Genomic DNA, 14,651 nt, shown 5'->3' with positions numbered 1-14,651 from the left:
CACGACAAAAAAAAAAGGTTATATGTATATGTTGTTAATTTGTTGTCGTTTCTGACTCTTTGTGACTTCATGGACCAGTCCACGCCAGAGCTCCCTGTTGGCCGTCACCACCCTCAGCTCCTTCAAGGTCAATCTGGTCACTTCAAGGATACCATTCATCCATCTTGCCCTTGGTCGGCCCCTCTTCCTTTTTCCTTCCATATATATATATGTATGTATGTATATGTATATATTAAAAATAATGTATGTATGTATATATATGTAGGTATATGTATATACAATATATTATATTATTAGCATAGCACAGGAGAAAGACAGCTTCCCCGCTTTTCAAAAAAAAAAAAAATAGAACAATTTCTTTCCAAGACCCTCTTTTAAGCGGGATATAAATAATAATTCCACCAGAGAATTCTAAAAGCAGAGCCTTCCACCCACCCCTATTGCCCTCCATGTGGATTTGCCCACTGCGCAATGACGGGGCTGGAAAGGCGTGTACCATTCCGGGCTGCGGGGGGGGGGGGGGGCGTGGCCAGCTCGCTTCTGAACTGCAGGGCGACTGAACTGAGAAGGCGCTACGCACGGTCGGTCACGCGCCCCCTTCGCCCGGGCGGGGCCGGAGGAAGAAGCTGGCCCGCGCCGCCCCTTCTGCGCATGCTTACTGGCGCGCGAGGCTCACCCATAGACGCCACAGGAGGGCAGAGCGGCTCGAGCTGGACGCCACATCCGGTTCCTGCGGGGTTTGCCTTGGAAGGCGGATGGAGCGGGTTCTAGAGCGCAGAGCCGGCGAGGGGCGAGCGGGCCAATGAGAAGCGCGCTCTTGCCGGCCTCCTCGCCTTCCGCCTCGGGGCAAAGGCGGCGGAGGAAGAAGAAGAGGAGGAGGCGGTGGCAGTAGTTCCAAGGCAGAGGAGGGAGGATGCTGCCCGCCTTGGCCGCCCGGCGCAGCGGATGGGGCTGCCTCTACCAGCTGCACCTGCTGCGGCCCAGCGCCAGGCTCCCCTTCGCCAGGGCCGGCTGCCACGGTGAGCTCCTGCTGCTGCTGCTTGTTGTTGTTGTTCCTGCCCTCAAGGAGACGGCGAGTCATGGTCACCTTTTGCCTGAGAGACTCAGGGCTCTGGCTTGCTTGACCGAATATATCACTTCGGCCTTCCAGGTGTTTTGGACTTCAACTCCCACAATTCCTATCGAAGGCTTTCATGGCTTGAATCACTTCCTAGTGAGTTTTCAAAACTGTATGGCCATGTTGCAGTAGCATTCTCTCCTGACATGTCTCCTACATCTGTGGCAAGCATCCCCAGAGGTAGGAGCCCCCAGTGGCACAGTGGGTTAAACTCCTGAGACCGACAGGTCGCAGGTTCGGATCTGGGGAGAGCGTGGATGAGCTCCCTCTATCAGCTCCAACTCCCCATTGCAGGGACATGAGAGAAGCCTCCCACAAGGAATAGTAAACATCAAAACATCTGGGCGTTCCCTGGGCAACATCCTTGCAGACGGCCAATTCTCTCACACCAGAAGTGACTTGCAGTTTCTCAAGTCGCTCCTGACATGACAAAAAAAAATCCCCATAAGTTTGTTCATTATTCTGTTGGAAGTGAGGCAAGTGGAGTGTATATATGTATATCTGTGGAAGGTCCAAGGTGGGAGAAAAAAGAACCTTTGTCTGTTTGAAGCAGTTGTGAATGTTGCAGTTAGCAAGCTGGATTAGCACTGATAATCTACGACGGTTGGAACTTTAATAGTGGCAACACTGCTGTAAAGATGCCACGCAGTGAAACCAAAGAACATTGTGTATACCACACATTAGTTACATACCAACCTTACCTCTGAGCAGGACCCCCTGGTGGCGCAGTGGGTTAAACCCCTGTGCTGGCAGGACTGAAGACTGACAGGTCGCAGGTTCAAATCCGGGGAGAGGCAGATGAGCTCCCTCTATCAACTCCAGTTCCTCATGTGGGACATGAAAGAAGCCTCCCACAAGGATGATAAAACATCAAATCATCTGGGCATCCCCTGCAGAGGGCCAATTCTCTCACACCAGAAGTGACTTGCAGTTTCTCAAGTCGCTCCTGACACAAAAACAAACAAACAAACAAAAACCTTTTGAGCAAAAAGACTTGCCCTTCCTACATCAGAGTGATGCGAATAATTGAGCCTCGTATTAGCGTGCGGTCTAAAGTAAGTGTTGTTGCGATGTTTTTGAAACAAGAACAACGGAGTTGGATAAAGATTGAATGTGCCAGAGGTCGTACAGTAATTATGCCATCGTTCGATTGGCGTTTCAGCTCTGGCTGGTATGATCTGGCCCAAGTCTCATCCAACGTAATGATACGGCGTAAGAAAGTCTCTTCTTCACGCTCATAGTGTTCCAAGTGGGTACGAGCAACATCAGATCGTAGCCATTTCTGCATTTCTGTCAAATGATGTGGAACCCATCGTGAAGCAATTTTTCTCATGTCCAGGTGTTCTTTCAGAATGTGGAGCACAGTCATATGTGCAGATCCTGTGTTTTGGGCCAGCTCACAAATCGTATGCCCTTGATCACTATCTATGAGTGCGGCAACAACATTCAGATTACACAGAGGAGCCACTGAAATCCACAAGCACTGAAACAGGGGAATTCCAGACAGTAAACTATCAAGTGGCAGCTAACACCTCCCAAACAAAGGATGCCCCCAGACAACAACAGCCAGGCTTTGCAGCTGCAAGGCTACTCAATGGTATTCAAGCCAGCTAATTGCAACATTCACAACCATTTCAAACAGACAAGAGTTATTTCTCCCACCCTGGACACTCCAAAGAGCATGAAAGGCACTGCAGACTAATTCAGCCAAAGAAGTCAGCTGTAACAGAACACTTGATGAACCAACCTGGATGCAGAATATTATTTGGGAAAACAGACATGCTGGACCATTCTAACAACCATCATGTCAGACTACACAGAGAAGCCATTGTAATCCACAAGCATGTGGAATTTCAACAGAAAGGAGGAAACTATGAAAATCTGGCTACCAGTATTAAAAAAACCCACCAGAATCAAGACAGTAAATAAAGAACACCACTCAGAAACAGGAAAATTCCAGACAGCAAGCAACCAAGTACCAGTTACCATTTTCCAGACAAAGGATGCCTCCTGGCAACAACAGCCAAGAAATACCCTCACTTATTGACTTTGTAGCTGCGCAACTTTCACATTTGTCACAAACAGACAAGGGTTCTTTCCCTCACCCTGTACATTTCACAGATATATACACACCCCACTTGCTTCATTTACAACAAACCTCTGAACAAACCTCTGAGGATGGCTGCTATAGATCCAGGTGAAATGTCAGGAGAGAATGCTACTGGAACATAAACATACAGCCCAAAAAACTGACAGCAACCCAGTGATTCCGGCTATGAAAGCCTTTGACAACACTTTGTGACATAGTGTTATCTGACATGTGGACTGAGAAAGCTGGGAATTGCAGGCCAACAGCACTTGTGACTCTGAGGTTGGGGAAAGGTTAAAGGACATTTTAAAGTCAGGCATCACATCTGCAAGCCTTGTATCTAAACTGGTGTTCTTGAGCTAAGCTAATGACATTCCTTTATTTTATTGTCTAAATTGTGACAGGAAAACCATGGTCCGTTTGATGCTTGGCTGGAATATAGGAGATTTGAATACTAGTTCTCTTGAGCCACGAAATTGTCAGAATGCACTGACTAAAAGAACAAACATATTTGTGTTTATTAAAAATATTTTCCCTTAAAGTTTACATATTAGAACTAAGTAAATCTGTAAAGTACGTTGTACATTCTACTTGATAGGTGGAAATGAATGCCTTCTGTGTATCTACCAGTGGGGCTTATTGAAGCAACACCTAATTTTGGTGTATAAGATATTTATTATTATTTATTTATTTCAAAGTTTTATATACTGACCTTCTCACCTCTTTGAGGGACTCAGACCGGTTTCCAACCACAAAAACACATACAATCGGTAAAACATTATAGTTCATATTACAATAACATATTAAAACAACAAATATGTTTAAAACTACAGTGGTCAGTCGTCATACTAAAATCGATTATACATCATCTTCCATCCAAATCTTAGGGTGTTGTCTCATTCATTGAAAGCCTGTCTCCATAAGCACGTCTTCACCTGTTTCCTAAATGTCAGGATAGAAGGGGTGGTTCTGACCTCCGGTGGGAGAGAGTTCCAGAGTCGCGGGGCCACCACCGAGAAGGCCCTGTCCCTCGTCCCCACCAGACGCGCTTGTGAGGCCGGTGGGACCGAGAGCAGGGCCTCTCCAGACGATCTTAATAATCTTGATGGTTCATAGGAGAGAATACGTTCGGAGAGGTAAACAGGGCCGGAGTCGTTTAGGGCTTTATAGGTTAACACCAGCACTTTGAATTGTGCTCGGAAGCTAATTGGCAGCCAGTGGAGCTGGTGTAACAGCAGAGTGGTGTGCTCCCTGTACCTAGCACCCGTTAGTAGTCTGGCTGCCGAGCGTTGGACTTGCTGCAGCTTCCGGGCAGTCTTGTCTACATCCATGTAGCAGTTAGCATATGTCTTCCTATCTTCAGTGGCCGCCATGAGATTTTGTTGCCTCCAGTAGCTTTTAAAATGTGTTGATTCTTATTTTTTTCAGGATGGCAGATGCCTATTACACTTGGAAGTCCACTACCCAAGCTACCAGGTAGTTTTCTGCCTGTTCATTCAAGTCAAGTAAGACTTTATACTTCTGATGGACAGAAGGACAGCACCGGAGCACAAGATGCAAGCTCCCCAGGTTCTGAAGGCAGTGCACAAAAGACAGCAACAGGTATGCCTACCTTGACTTAGCCTTGTTCTCTTCAACAGTTAGAAGGGATGACAGCTTTCAACCCAGAGATTTCTTGGCGTGTAATCCTCTTGATGTGCCTCTTACCAGTAAGGCTCATGAAACACAATTGGATTTAATTCTAAGTGGTGATTAGGCTGTATTTTAAAGAGGCGGCTCTTCTCACCTGTTTTCTACTCAACCAATATAACTTACGCCCCTTCTACACTGCCCTATATCCTAGGATATGATCCCAGATTATCTGGCAGTGGAGACTCATCAGATAATCTGAGATCAGATCCTGGGCTATAGGGCAGTGTAGAAGGGGCCTTAGCTTCCCTTCACTGCTTGCTATGTTGCCTTCAATCTTTTATCCTCCAGATATTTTGGGCCTCAGCTTCCAGAATCCGTGATTGCTTCCATGCAGACTGAGGCACTTTAGAAGCTAAAGTCCAGAAAAGCTAGAGGACCAACAATGGGCGGATGGGTGTGAGGGTGAAGAGATTAATGCTACAGTTGTAATAAGTAGTTGTGTTGTCCTACTTAGCTAAGGGCTTGAAAGGTATATCTTGGTGGCAAGATGGAAACCCACATGACATTTTACTTTGTAATGTATTACTTCCACTGCCATGCATAATATAAATATATGAAATAAATAAATAAATAAAAATTGGCAGACTGGCTGATGGTGATGGGAATTGTAGTTCAGCAACATATGGAGGGTTTCAGACTACTGAGCATCTGTCAGGAGATGATTTGCAGGAATGTCTCTTGGACAGGTTTGAAACCAGTGAAGGTGGTGAGGAAGCCAGAGCTCCTATTCTTCTCTGTTTCTTTCATTATTCCTGCTGGGATGGAATGTATAGATCTCTCTTGCCAAAGTTTTGAACTGTTCCCTTTGAAAAGGGTTTTTAAAATCAAGCCAAGAGTTATCTGGTATTGGCTTCGCTGTATCACAGCTTCTTAAAGTATGGGTCCTGACCCCAAATATGGTCCTCATAGCTCAGTCTTGGGGCCCCAAAAACTTGGCAGCAGTAAAAGTTGTCTGAACATTGCCTACTCTTTTCAAGCTCTAGTGTGATAAGGCCTGGGCCCATAAGTGTTTTAGACATTTACACAAATCTGTTGTGCAGTATTTACAGTGGACTCTGCAGAAGATGCTTTAGCTGTACTTTATAAAAGGGAAATCAGCCAGTTTAGCAAGCCTTCAAGTGCTGATTTGTTATCAGTAAATATTTGATGTATTGTCGAAGGCTTTCATGGCTGGAATCACTGGGTTCTTGTAGGTTTTTTTGGGCTATATGGCCATGTTCTAGAGGCATTCTAGAGGTTTCACCTGCATCTATGGCAAGCATCCTCAGAGGTAGTGAGGTGACCTCACTACCTCTGAGAATGCTTGCCATAGATGCAGGCGAAATGTTAGGAGAGAATGCCTCTAGAACATGGCCATATAGCCCGAAAAAAATCTACAACAACCCAATAAATATTTGATTTTATATACCAAGGGGTCTCGTACAATTTTCTTGGGCCAAAAGGGGTATTGGATGGAAAAGTTTAAGAAGCTCTGCTCTAAAGTATGTCCCGGACATGTTGTGCCAAACTCTTCAATTCATCAATCCATGTGGGAAAGGTTCTCTTTATGGTCTCTGTGATTCACACAGTTGAGGTGATTTTTGCCTGCGCAGTGCATCATTGGGAGCCTTATAGAGCTATTATGTGTTTTGGTGGCAACCTCCTTTTCACTAGTCCATGTGACCAGCATTGTTCCAGGTCAATCCCTTAGTTTGGTTGTTGTTGTTTTGTTTTGTTTTTTTTGGGTTTTTTTGCTGCAACAGAAGCATAAAAAGAACTATTAGTGGACTTGCCACTTTCTTTTTAATGGACTTTTTGGCCTAGTTTTCTGGCTTCTTCTGGACTTTGATTTCCAGCTTGATTCAGACTCCCTAACTTTGGTAACTGACTTTGGGTTTTGTCTTGACAGTTCTGTTAGTACTGTAGCTTATTATGGCTTCATTAGCCATAATAAAATGTCCCTCTTGTGGGGACAGGATCTCTGACAACAATGATCACTTGTATTATTTCCTGTGCCTGGTTGAAGGGGCTGGCTCTCATTTTCAGGCATTAACCCTATGAGAATGCAAGGACCCCTGCTCTTGGTTCAAGAGCCTCCTCTGGGAGAAAGCCTTGCCACTCTGTGAGAAGCCAACTGATTTGGGCCATGGGTTGTAGCCTCGTCAGTCCTCAGCTCCAGCCACCTCTAGTTAATTGATTCGGGTGGGGTTCAAATAATCTTTCCAAGACAGCTCTACAAAAAACTAAGGCATTGGACCTCTGATTCTGCCTCTCAATCTAAAACAAAGGACTGTTGATGTGGAGACTTTATCTTGGATACCTTTGACAGCTATTGTCCTCCCAACTCTTCTATATGCCTGCGAGACATGGACTATCTACAGACATCACATGCAACCCTAGACTGATTCCATCAGTGTTGCCTCTGAAAAATCCTGCAAATCTCTTGGGAAGACAAGCGGACAAATGTCAGTGTGCTGGAAGAAGAAAAGACCACCAGCATTAAAGCGATGGCCCCCCACCATCAACTCCACTGGACCGGCCACGTTGTCCGGATGCCTGACCACCGTCTCCCAAAGCAGTTGCTCTACTCCGAACTCAAGAATGGAAAATTATATTTTGGAGGACAGGAAAAGATATTTAAAGATGGGCTAAAAGCCGACCTTAAAAACTCTGACATAGACACTGAAAACTGAGAAACCCTGGCTCTTGAGAGCTCCAGCTGGAGGCTAGCTGTGACCAGCAGTGCTGTAAAATTTGAAGAGGCACGAATGGAGGGCGAAAGAGAGAAAAATGTCAAGAGGAAGGTGCATCAAGCCAACCCCGACTGGGACCGCCTTCCACCTGGAAACCAATGCCCTCACTGCGGGAGAACATGCAGATCAAGAATAGGGCTCCACAGTCACCTAAGTAACCACCACCAGTACACCGATCTTGGATGACAATCCTGCTCGGACAACGAGGGATTGCCTAAGTAAGTAAGTACCTTTGATGCTGGGGCAATCCTTTGATATGGAGGCTGCCACAATGGCATCTAAGCACTGAACAGAAAAGAGGTGCCACAAGAAAAAGTAGGGGACAAAAGATGCAGAGGGCACACATATTGCCTTGTACTGTAAAGTGATCCGTTCAGCCTCCTTTTGTGGAGGAGATGCAACAAAGGAAATCTTCAGTACTGATCTTTGTGGAGTTGAGGCATTCCTCTCCCTAGCTTGAACTGCAGGTGGCTGAACCAGTGCAGATGCACCTTTCAAGTTGGTATCACATCTGGGGGAAAGATTGTTGAGTTGTTACCTTGAGTGCTGCAAGGATCTTCTAGGGGTGCCACCCCTGTATTGCTCCTGTTCAGTCATCCTGTCAAACTGTTTGATGTCATGTCTGTATCTAGCAGTTCCAGGGCATCAGGTTATCTCCATCCCCATCCTGTAGCCCTTTGTCAAGGTTATCTTCATGTCATCAGTAACTCGTGAATCAAATTGCCATCAATGTGGACATGATTTTGAGAATGATGGATGTAGGTATAGTGCTTATCAAAGTGCATATTATAACTATAAATCGTCCTCATCTATGAAGTTTGATTATGTGGAGTTGGAGGAAGGTTCGTATTGTTCCAAGGGATCACATCCCCACTATCACCATTATAGTCAATATCACAGGTTGGAATCTGCCTTAGTACCATCCAGACCACAGTCTCCCATTCAAGAGGGATGGTGGACAAAGCTGGTTGTAGCATAGACTGACCCTTTTGCTTAGTTCTTCTGGTCACTGCTTCCTTTTGATAAGGTAAACCGAGAAGGTGTCTCCTTGGATTTGGCCCTCAGTACATTGTTGGGTATAAGAACACTTCATACTTCATGTTCTCTAGTCCATATGAGTAGATGGCCTATGGAAGAGTCTTGGGTCTCAGAGTATTCTGATTCAGACCCAGCCAAAATTCCCATGCACATACCTCAACCCACAAGGTATGCACAAATCGATTCAAAATATTAAACAACATTAAAACACACTCACAATTAGACAAAACAACTGAGCATGCGCAATGGCACCCCACTGCAAGTCCCTGGCGCGTGCACATGGCCGAACGGCCAACGCACCCTCCACACCCTCCCTCCCCCGCCCCGCACGATCACGCCACACCACGCCCCTCCCTCCCTCCCCCGCCCCGCCCCACATGATCACATTCGCCAAACCACGCCCCTCCTCCTCCTTCTTCCCCTGCCCACGCCCCCTCCAAAGAAGCCACGCCCCCTCCAAACCCCGCCCCACCCCTTCCCGCCCTGTCAAAATCCATCCGTCCTCCCCCTCCTTCTTCTTCCCCCGCCCACGCCCCCTCCAAGGAAAGAGGGAAAGAGAGCGAGAGAAAGAAGGAAGAGAGAAGAAAGGAGTGAGGCCAGACAGAGACGAGAGAAAGAGGGAACACAAGAAAGAGAGAAGGAGGGAAGGAGAGAGAGAGGGAGGAGAGAAAGGGGGAGAGAGAGAGAGAGAAAGAGGGGAAAGGAGGGAGTGTGTGAGAGAAGTAAGGAAGAGAGAAGAAAGGAGGGAGTGAGGCCAGGCAGAGACGAGAGAAAAGAGGGAACGCGAGAAAGAGAGAAGGAGGGAAGGAGAGAGACAGGGAGGAGAGAAAGGGGGAACGCAAGAGAGAGAAAGAGAAAGAGGGTTAAGGAGGGAGTGTGTGAGAGAGAAAAAGGGAAAGGATGAAACCAAAGAGTGAAATAAGGAATGAAAGAAAGAGGTAGAGAAGGAAGAAAGGAGAGAAAGGGGAAGGGGAAGAAAAAGAGGGGAAGGAATAGGTAGGTACCTCTCTTTTATAATAGTCCAGATATCTACCTCTACTTCGAAAATTCTTACTATAGGCCACAGCAACGCGTGGCAGGGCACAGCTAGTAGATTATGTATGCAAGATCCAGATCTGAAGCTATGCTGTTTTCCTGCCTCACAGGACACTCCTTCTGGTAAATAGTTTGCTAATTTTCCATTTGCATGGGTCACAGAGAATATGAAGAAGAGTGGGGTGCGTGCCTGTAACCGTAGTTTGTCAGTGAACTCACACAACATTTGTTCTCCCTCCCTTCTGTATGTCCTACTCTCTCTAGCCTCTTGGCTAATAATAATAATAATAATCATCATCATCATTATCATCATCATCACCATCACCCCACCACCATCTCCCCAAAGAGGACTCGGGACCCCTAACAGGCCAAGCCCAAAGATACAACACAACAAAATAAAATACAGAATGCAAACAACAAAAATTACATCAAAATAAAATACAGTAGCAAAATAAGATAAATAAAACAAATTAACACAATATAAAATTGAACAGAATGGGCAGGCCAAATGGAGGAGGTAAAATAATAAAACCCTGGATGAGGTAGGGAAGAAAATATGTAATGAAGGGGAACCCAAAAAGAATAAACAGTGGGGTAGGCATTTAGTTTAGGATGGGGGAAAGTGCATCATAGGGGCAATTTCTTGGCTACTTCTTTAGCATTCAGGGAAACGAACTAAGCGAGAACTGCGCTGGTTGCATGGTCCACATGGCGGACTGCTGCCAGAATGTTTACATAGTACTGTAGATCTTGAAGGGTCCAAATGATGCTCTGTTCAGGTATAGACAACCCCTTTTGTGTGAGTTCACAGATGACCACACAAAGAACTATAATTATAGGTAAACAACTTGTCCTATCCTCAGGTTTTGGTCTTTCTCATAAGGTTATTTGGACCTGTCATTTTGCAATCTGAAACATTAATATTCTGGAGATTAATTTGTTTCAGGTTTCAAAAATTATCATCTTGAACTTTGCAGGACCCAGAAATCACCTATCTTGTATTTGAGTAGGTCAGATTTCCCTTTGTTCAGCTGCTGTGTTTTTATCAAGCCTCTAGGCTGCCGTTCTGTATTTTTTAAAAGGGCACAAAATGCTGTCTGCATTTTCAATAGTAAATCTTGACATTTGATAGGCGATTATTTTTCCTGATGAGTTTATGGTTCAACCTTTTCTTAAATAATGTCACAGTGAGCTCCCATTTTACAAGAGGGAAAAATTCATCCTCAAGCCTGAGAGAAATTGTGACAGCAGCATTCAGCAGTGGTCTATCAGACTAATGCCCGCCTGTTCAGTACATGAATGATAAAAAGGAGATGGGGGCATGGAGGGTAGAAGAGAATAATTTTTAGTCAGCTTTTAGTCTTGTTATTCTTGAAGAAGAATACTTTTTGAAGTGTCTAAAAAGTCGCCACTCTATTGAGCTGGGGGAAAAAACCTTCCATATTTATTAAGTCTTGCATTATAAAATGCAAAGCCATTTTTCGAGCTTCCTTCTCTTTTAAAGAGCTAAAGTAAATTATGCCTACCCATTTTTTAAACTAAAGGAAGGAACAAATTGCTTAACTAAAGGCATACGTTGTATAGATCAAGTGCTTAAGTTTTGAATAATTCATAACTTGCACCAAGGTTTCTATTAGGAAAAAAAAACCATAACCATGTACAGTTGAGCTTGGAGGGGTAACTCTAATGCCTCCAGTTTCGGTAAAATTAGTTTCAATTTACTGGTAGCGGATGTGTGGCAAGCATCCAACCCTAGAGAATAAAGCAGCTACATATAAGCTGCTGTTATTGAAGTCATAAGGACTTGATTATATTGATGCATTTAATTAAGATAGCATTGTCCAAAGGAGAAACATGTATTTGTGTCAAATATTTCCCAAGGAAACCACTGGAACATAAAGGTCCTTAACTTGGGCTGGTTCACATTATGGCTAGCAAGAGAGTATTTCAGAATTGCCATTCCTTCCATTTTGAAGTTTTATTGATTATTCAGAAAAAAATGACACAGATCATACACTAGGAAAGAGAGCAAAAGGCTCAGAGAGGTGTCAAGATATGCAGATGTATACAAAGGAAAAAAGAAACCCTGCAAGGAGAACAAATGAGGGAGAACTGGAATGGAAGGCTCTCCATAGACAGTTCCTGGGAAAAATTGAGAGCCAACTCGACAAAGAAAAAACATGGCTGTGGTGGGATCACAAGCTGGAAAAAAGTTACAGAGAATGAACATGCCAAACTCCTCTGGGACTTCCGGATTCAGACAGACAGACTTTTGGAGCGCAATACTCCTGACCTCATGATCGTGTTAAAAAACAAAGTATGGATCGTTGATGTTGCAATCCCAGGTGACAGCAGGATTGCAGAGAAACAACCGGAAAAGCTGACATGACATGATGATTGAAAGACTGAACTGCAAAGACTCTGGCACAAGCCAGTAAAGGTGGTCCCAGTGGTGATCGGCACACTGGGTGCAGTGCCTAAAGACCTTGGCCTGCACTTAAACACAATCGGCGCTGACAAAATTACCATCTGCCAGCTGAAGAAGGCCACCTTACTGGGATCTGCACACATTATTCGCTGCTACATCACACAGTCCTAGACACTTGGGAAGTGTCCAACGTGTGATCCAATACAACAGCCAGCAGAGTGTCTGCTGTGGACTCATCTTGTTGTGTTTCAAATAATAATAATAATAATAATAATAATAATAATACAAAATCCAGCATATAGAACTCGTTTGCTGTGACATACTGTGCTTTTGTGTCAACAACAACAGCAACAACAACATCAACAATATTTATTTATATTGCACCCTATAAAGGCAGATTCTGACATACAATGGCAAACATTCAATGCCTCCATAGAACAAGCAAGTACCGACATAATAATCCCAGAAAAAACCCCACATATGAAAACAGTATTAGAACCTAACATCAATAAATTAAACCAAGCATAATCGAACAAAAATTACATAATGACATAAAATTTGAACATAAAACATCCACATTGATTTATAAAAGCCAGCTATCATTCAGAAAGTTGTGTGGATTGATTGTGTGGCCAGTGATAGTAACTGGGCTAACGTGAACTAGCAGAGCATAGTTAGGAAAAGCTACAGAGAAGGAGAGGATGTCTTCCTTGCTACTTTTGTACTGGGTTCTTATTCCAGCGTTGGTTTATATATAAGTTGACCAAGGTTTTTTGGTGGCTGATTTTTGTGGGAGGGGAAATTGACGCATACATGAGTATATGTGGTATATGGTAGTAGCCTGTATCCCATAGAACTATAGAGAAGAGCACAAATGTAATTGTTCTAATTAGCCTAGATGCTTGTTCAGAAAATTAATATTTCTCCATTTTTAATAGCAGGTTCCAGCATAGCACACCAAACATCTGTTTTAAAAACTAAGCCTGAATATGTGTTGTCGAAGGTTCTCATGTCCTGAATCACTGGGTTGCTGTGAATTTTCCAGACTGTATGGCCATGTTCCAGAAGCTTTCTCTCCTGATGTTTGGTCCACATCTATGGCAGGCATCCTCAGAGGTCTCAGAGACCTCACAACCTCTGAGGATGCCTGCCATAGTTGTGGGTGAAAGGTCAGGAGAGAATGCTTCTGGAACATGGCCATACAGCCCGGAAAACTCACAGCAACCCTCTAAGCCTGAAAAGCTAGTCAGCCATCTTCTCCTTTCCCCTCAAATAAATCCACTCCACATTTCCCTTCCTTCCTTTCTACAGCTAATCTTCATAATCGTTTATCAATTTTCTTGTTCTGCCTTCATCGAATTCCAGAGAACAGAAGCAAAATAGAAGGCAGGTCTTGTTTCTTTTAGGTGAATAAAGGGGAGATAAGAGAGATTGCAATTTGCGATTAGTGCTAAAGAATGGTGAAATACTGGGGGAAGGACATACATGAAGGAAGTGAAAGGGAAATTTGAAATTGCCCCTTTCCATACAGCCAGTTAATTTGCAGAGTACAGTTTCCTGTTAAAAATATTACCTGCAGTTGAAATAATTGGCAGGAGCATATTCTTTAAGAGGTGTATATTTTAGCTGGATTTTAAATTTATTTTCTAAGCTTGTCCGAAAATTTTGTCCAAATGACTTTCTGATGTTTTGAATTTCAAATGAATTTCTGGCTTCCCCCGCTTTTTTTACAGCCCGGGATGCTGGCAGTCAGACACTGCCTTTGTTGCAACAACCAATTCATGTAAAAGGTAATTATAAACATAACTTTACAGTACGAATGCGTGCCAATGAATGAAAGTTTGCATAGGTTCTCTTTGAACACTTTGAGTAAAGCTACAACAGATGCTGTGCCGAATGGAAAGCAGGTGTTGAAAACATGCACTTTTGCTCTCCTGTCTAGGTTTATAAAGCACAATGTGACTCCTCTACAGGGTTTTCAAAAAAAGTGGGCCCACTTTCAGTGTATTTCCACAATGGCAACATGTGGCAATTAATTGAAACAGAATCATAGAGTTGGAAGAGACCTGATGGGCCATCCAGTCCAACCCCCTGCCAAAAAGCAGGAAAATTGCATTCAAAGCACCCCCGACAGGTGGCCATCCAGCCTCTGTTTAAAAGCTTCCAAAGAAGGAGCCTCCACCACACTCTGGGGCAGAGAGTTCCACTGCTGAACGGCTCTCACAGTCTTCCTAATGTTCAGATGGACTCTCCTTTCTTGTAGTTTGAAACCGTATCTCCCTCCATGAACCAACTCGGGCCCTCTGTTCTTCCGGGAAGGCCCTTCTTTCGCCCCTGCCAATTTCACAAGCTCGCCTAGTAAGTACAAGGGAGAGAGCTTTTTCCTCTGTGGCCCCCCGACTCTGGAACTCACTACCTGGAGAAATTAGAAAAGCCCCTACCTTAGAAACCTTTAAAAGGGACCTTAAAACCTTAAAAAGCTCTTCCGCTGCGCATTTGATGAATAGGTTTACATTCTCA

At 44.2% G+C, this 14,651-nt stretch overlaps 1 protein-coding gene across 1 annotated transcript in view; it reads left to right on the top strand.

The window, feature by feature from the left end:
* The first annotated feature begins 683 nt into the window (after positions 1-683).
* The window catches only part of SLC30A9 (solute carrier family 30 member 9), a 44,120-nt gene continuing 30,152 nt past the window's right edge, over positions 684-14,651 (top strand). The window contains exons 1-3 of the mRNA XM_060778455.2: positions 684-1,019; positions 4,635-4,808; positions 13,865-13,921. Coding sequence (XP_060634438.1) covers positions 914-1,019; positions 4,635-4,808; positions 13,865-13,921 — 337 coding nt within the window. The 5' untranslated portion in view covers positions 684-913. The remainder of the gene's footprint in view (positions 1,020-4,634; positions 4,809-13,864; positions 13,922-14,651) is intronic.

Source organism: Anolis sagrei, chromosome 5, assembly GCF_037176765.1.
Source record: "Anolis sagrei isolate rAnoSag1 chromosome 5, rAnoSag1.mat, whole genome shotgun sequence".
In the NCBI taxonomy this organism is placed as follows: Eukaryota; Metazoa; Chordata; class Lepidosauria; order Squamata; family Dactyloidae; genus Anolis; species Anolis sagrei.
This window is presented reverse-complemented; position numbering and strand designations above follow the sequence as displayed.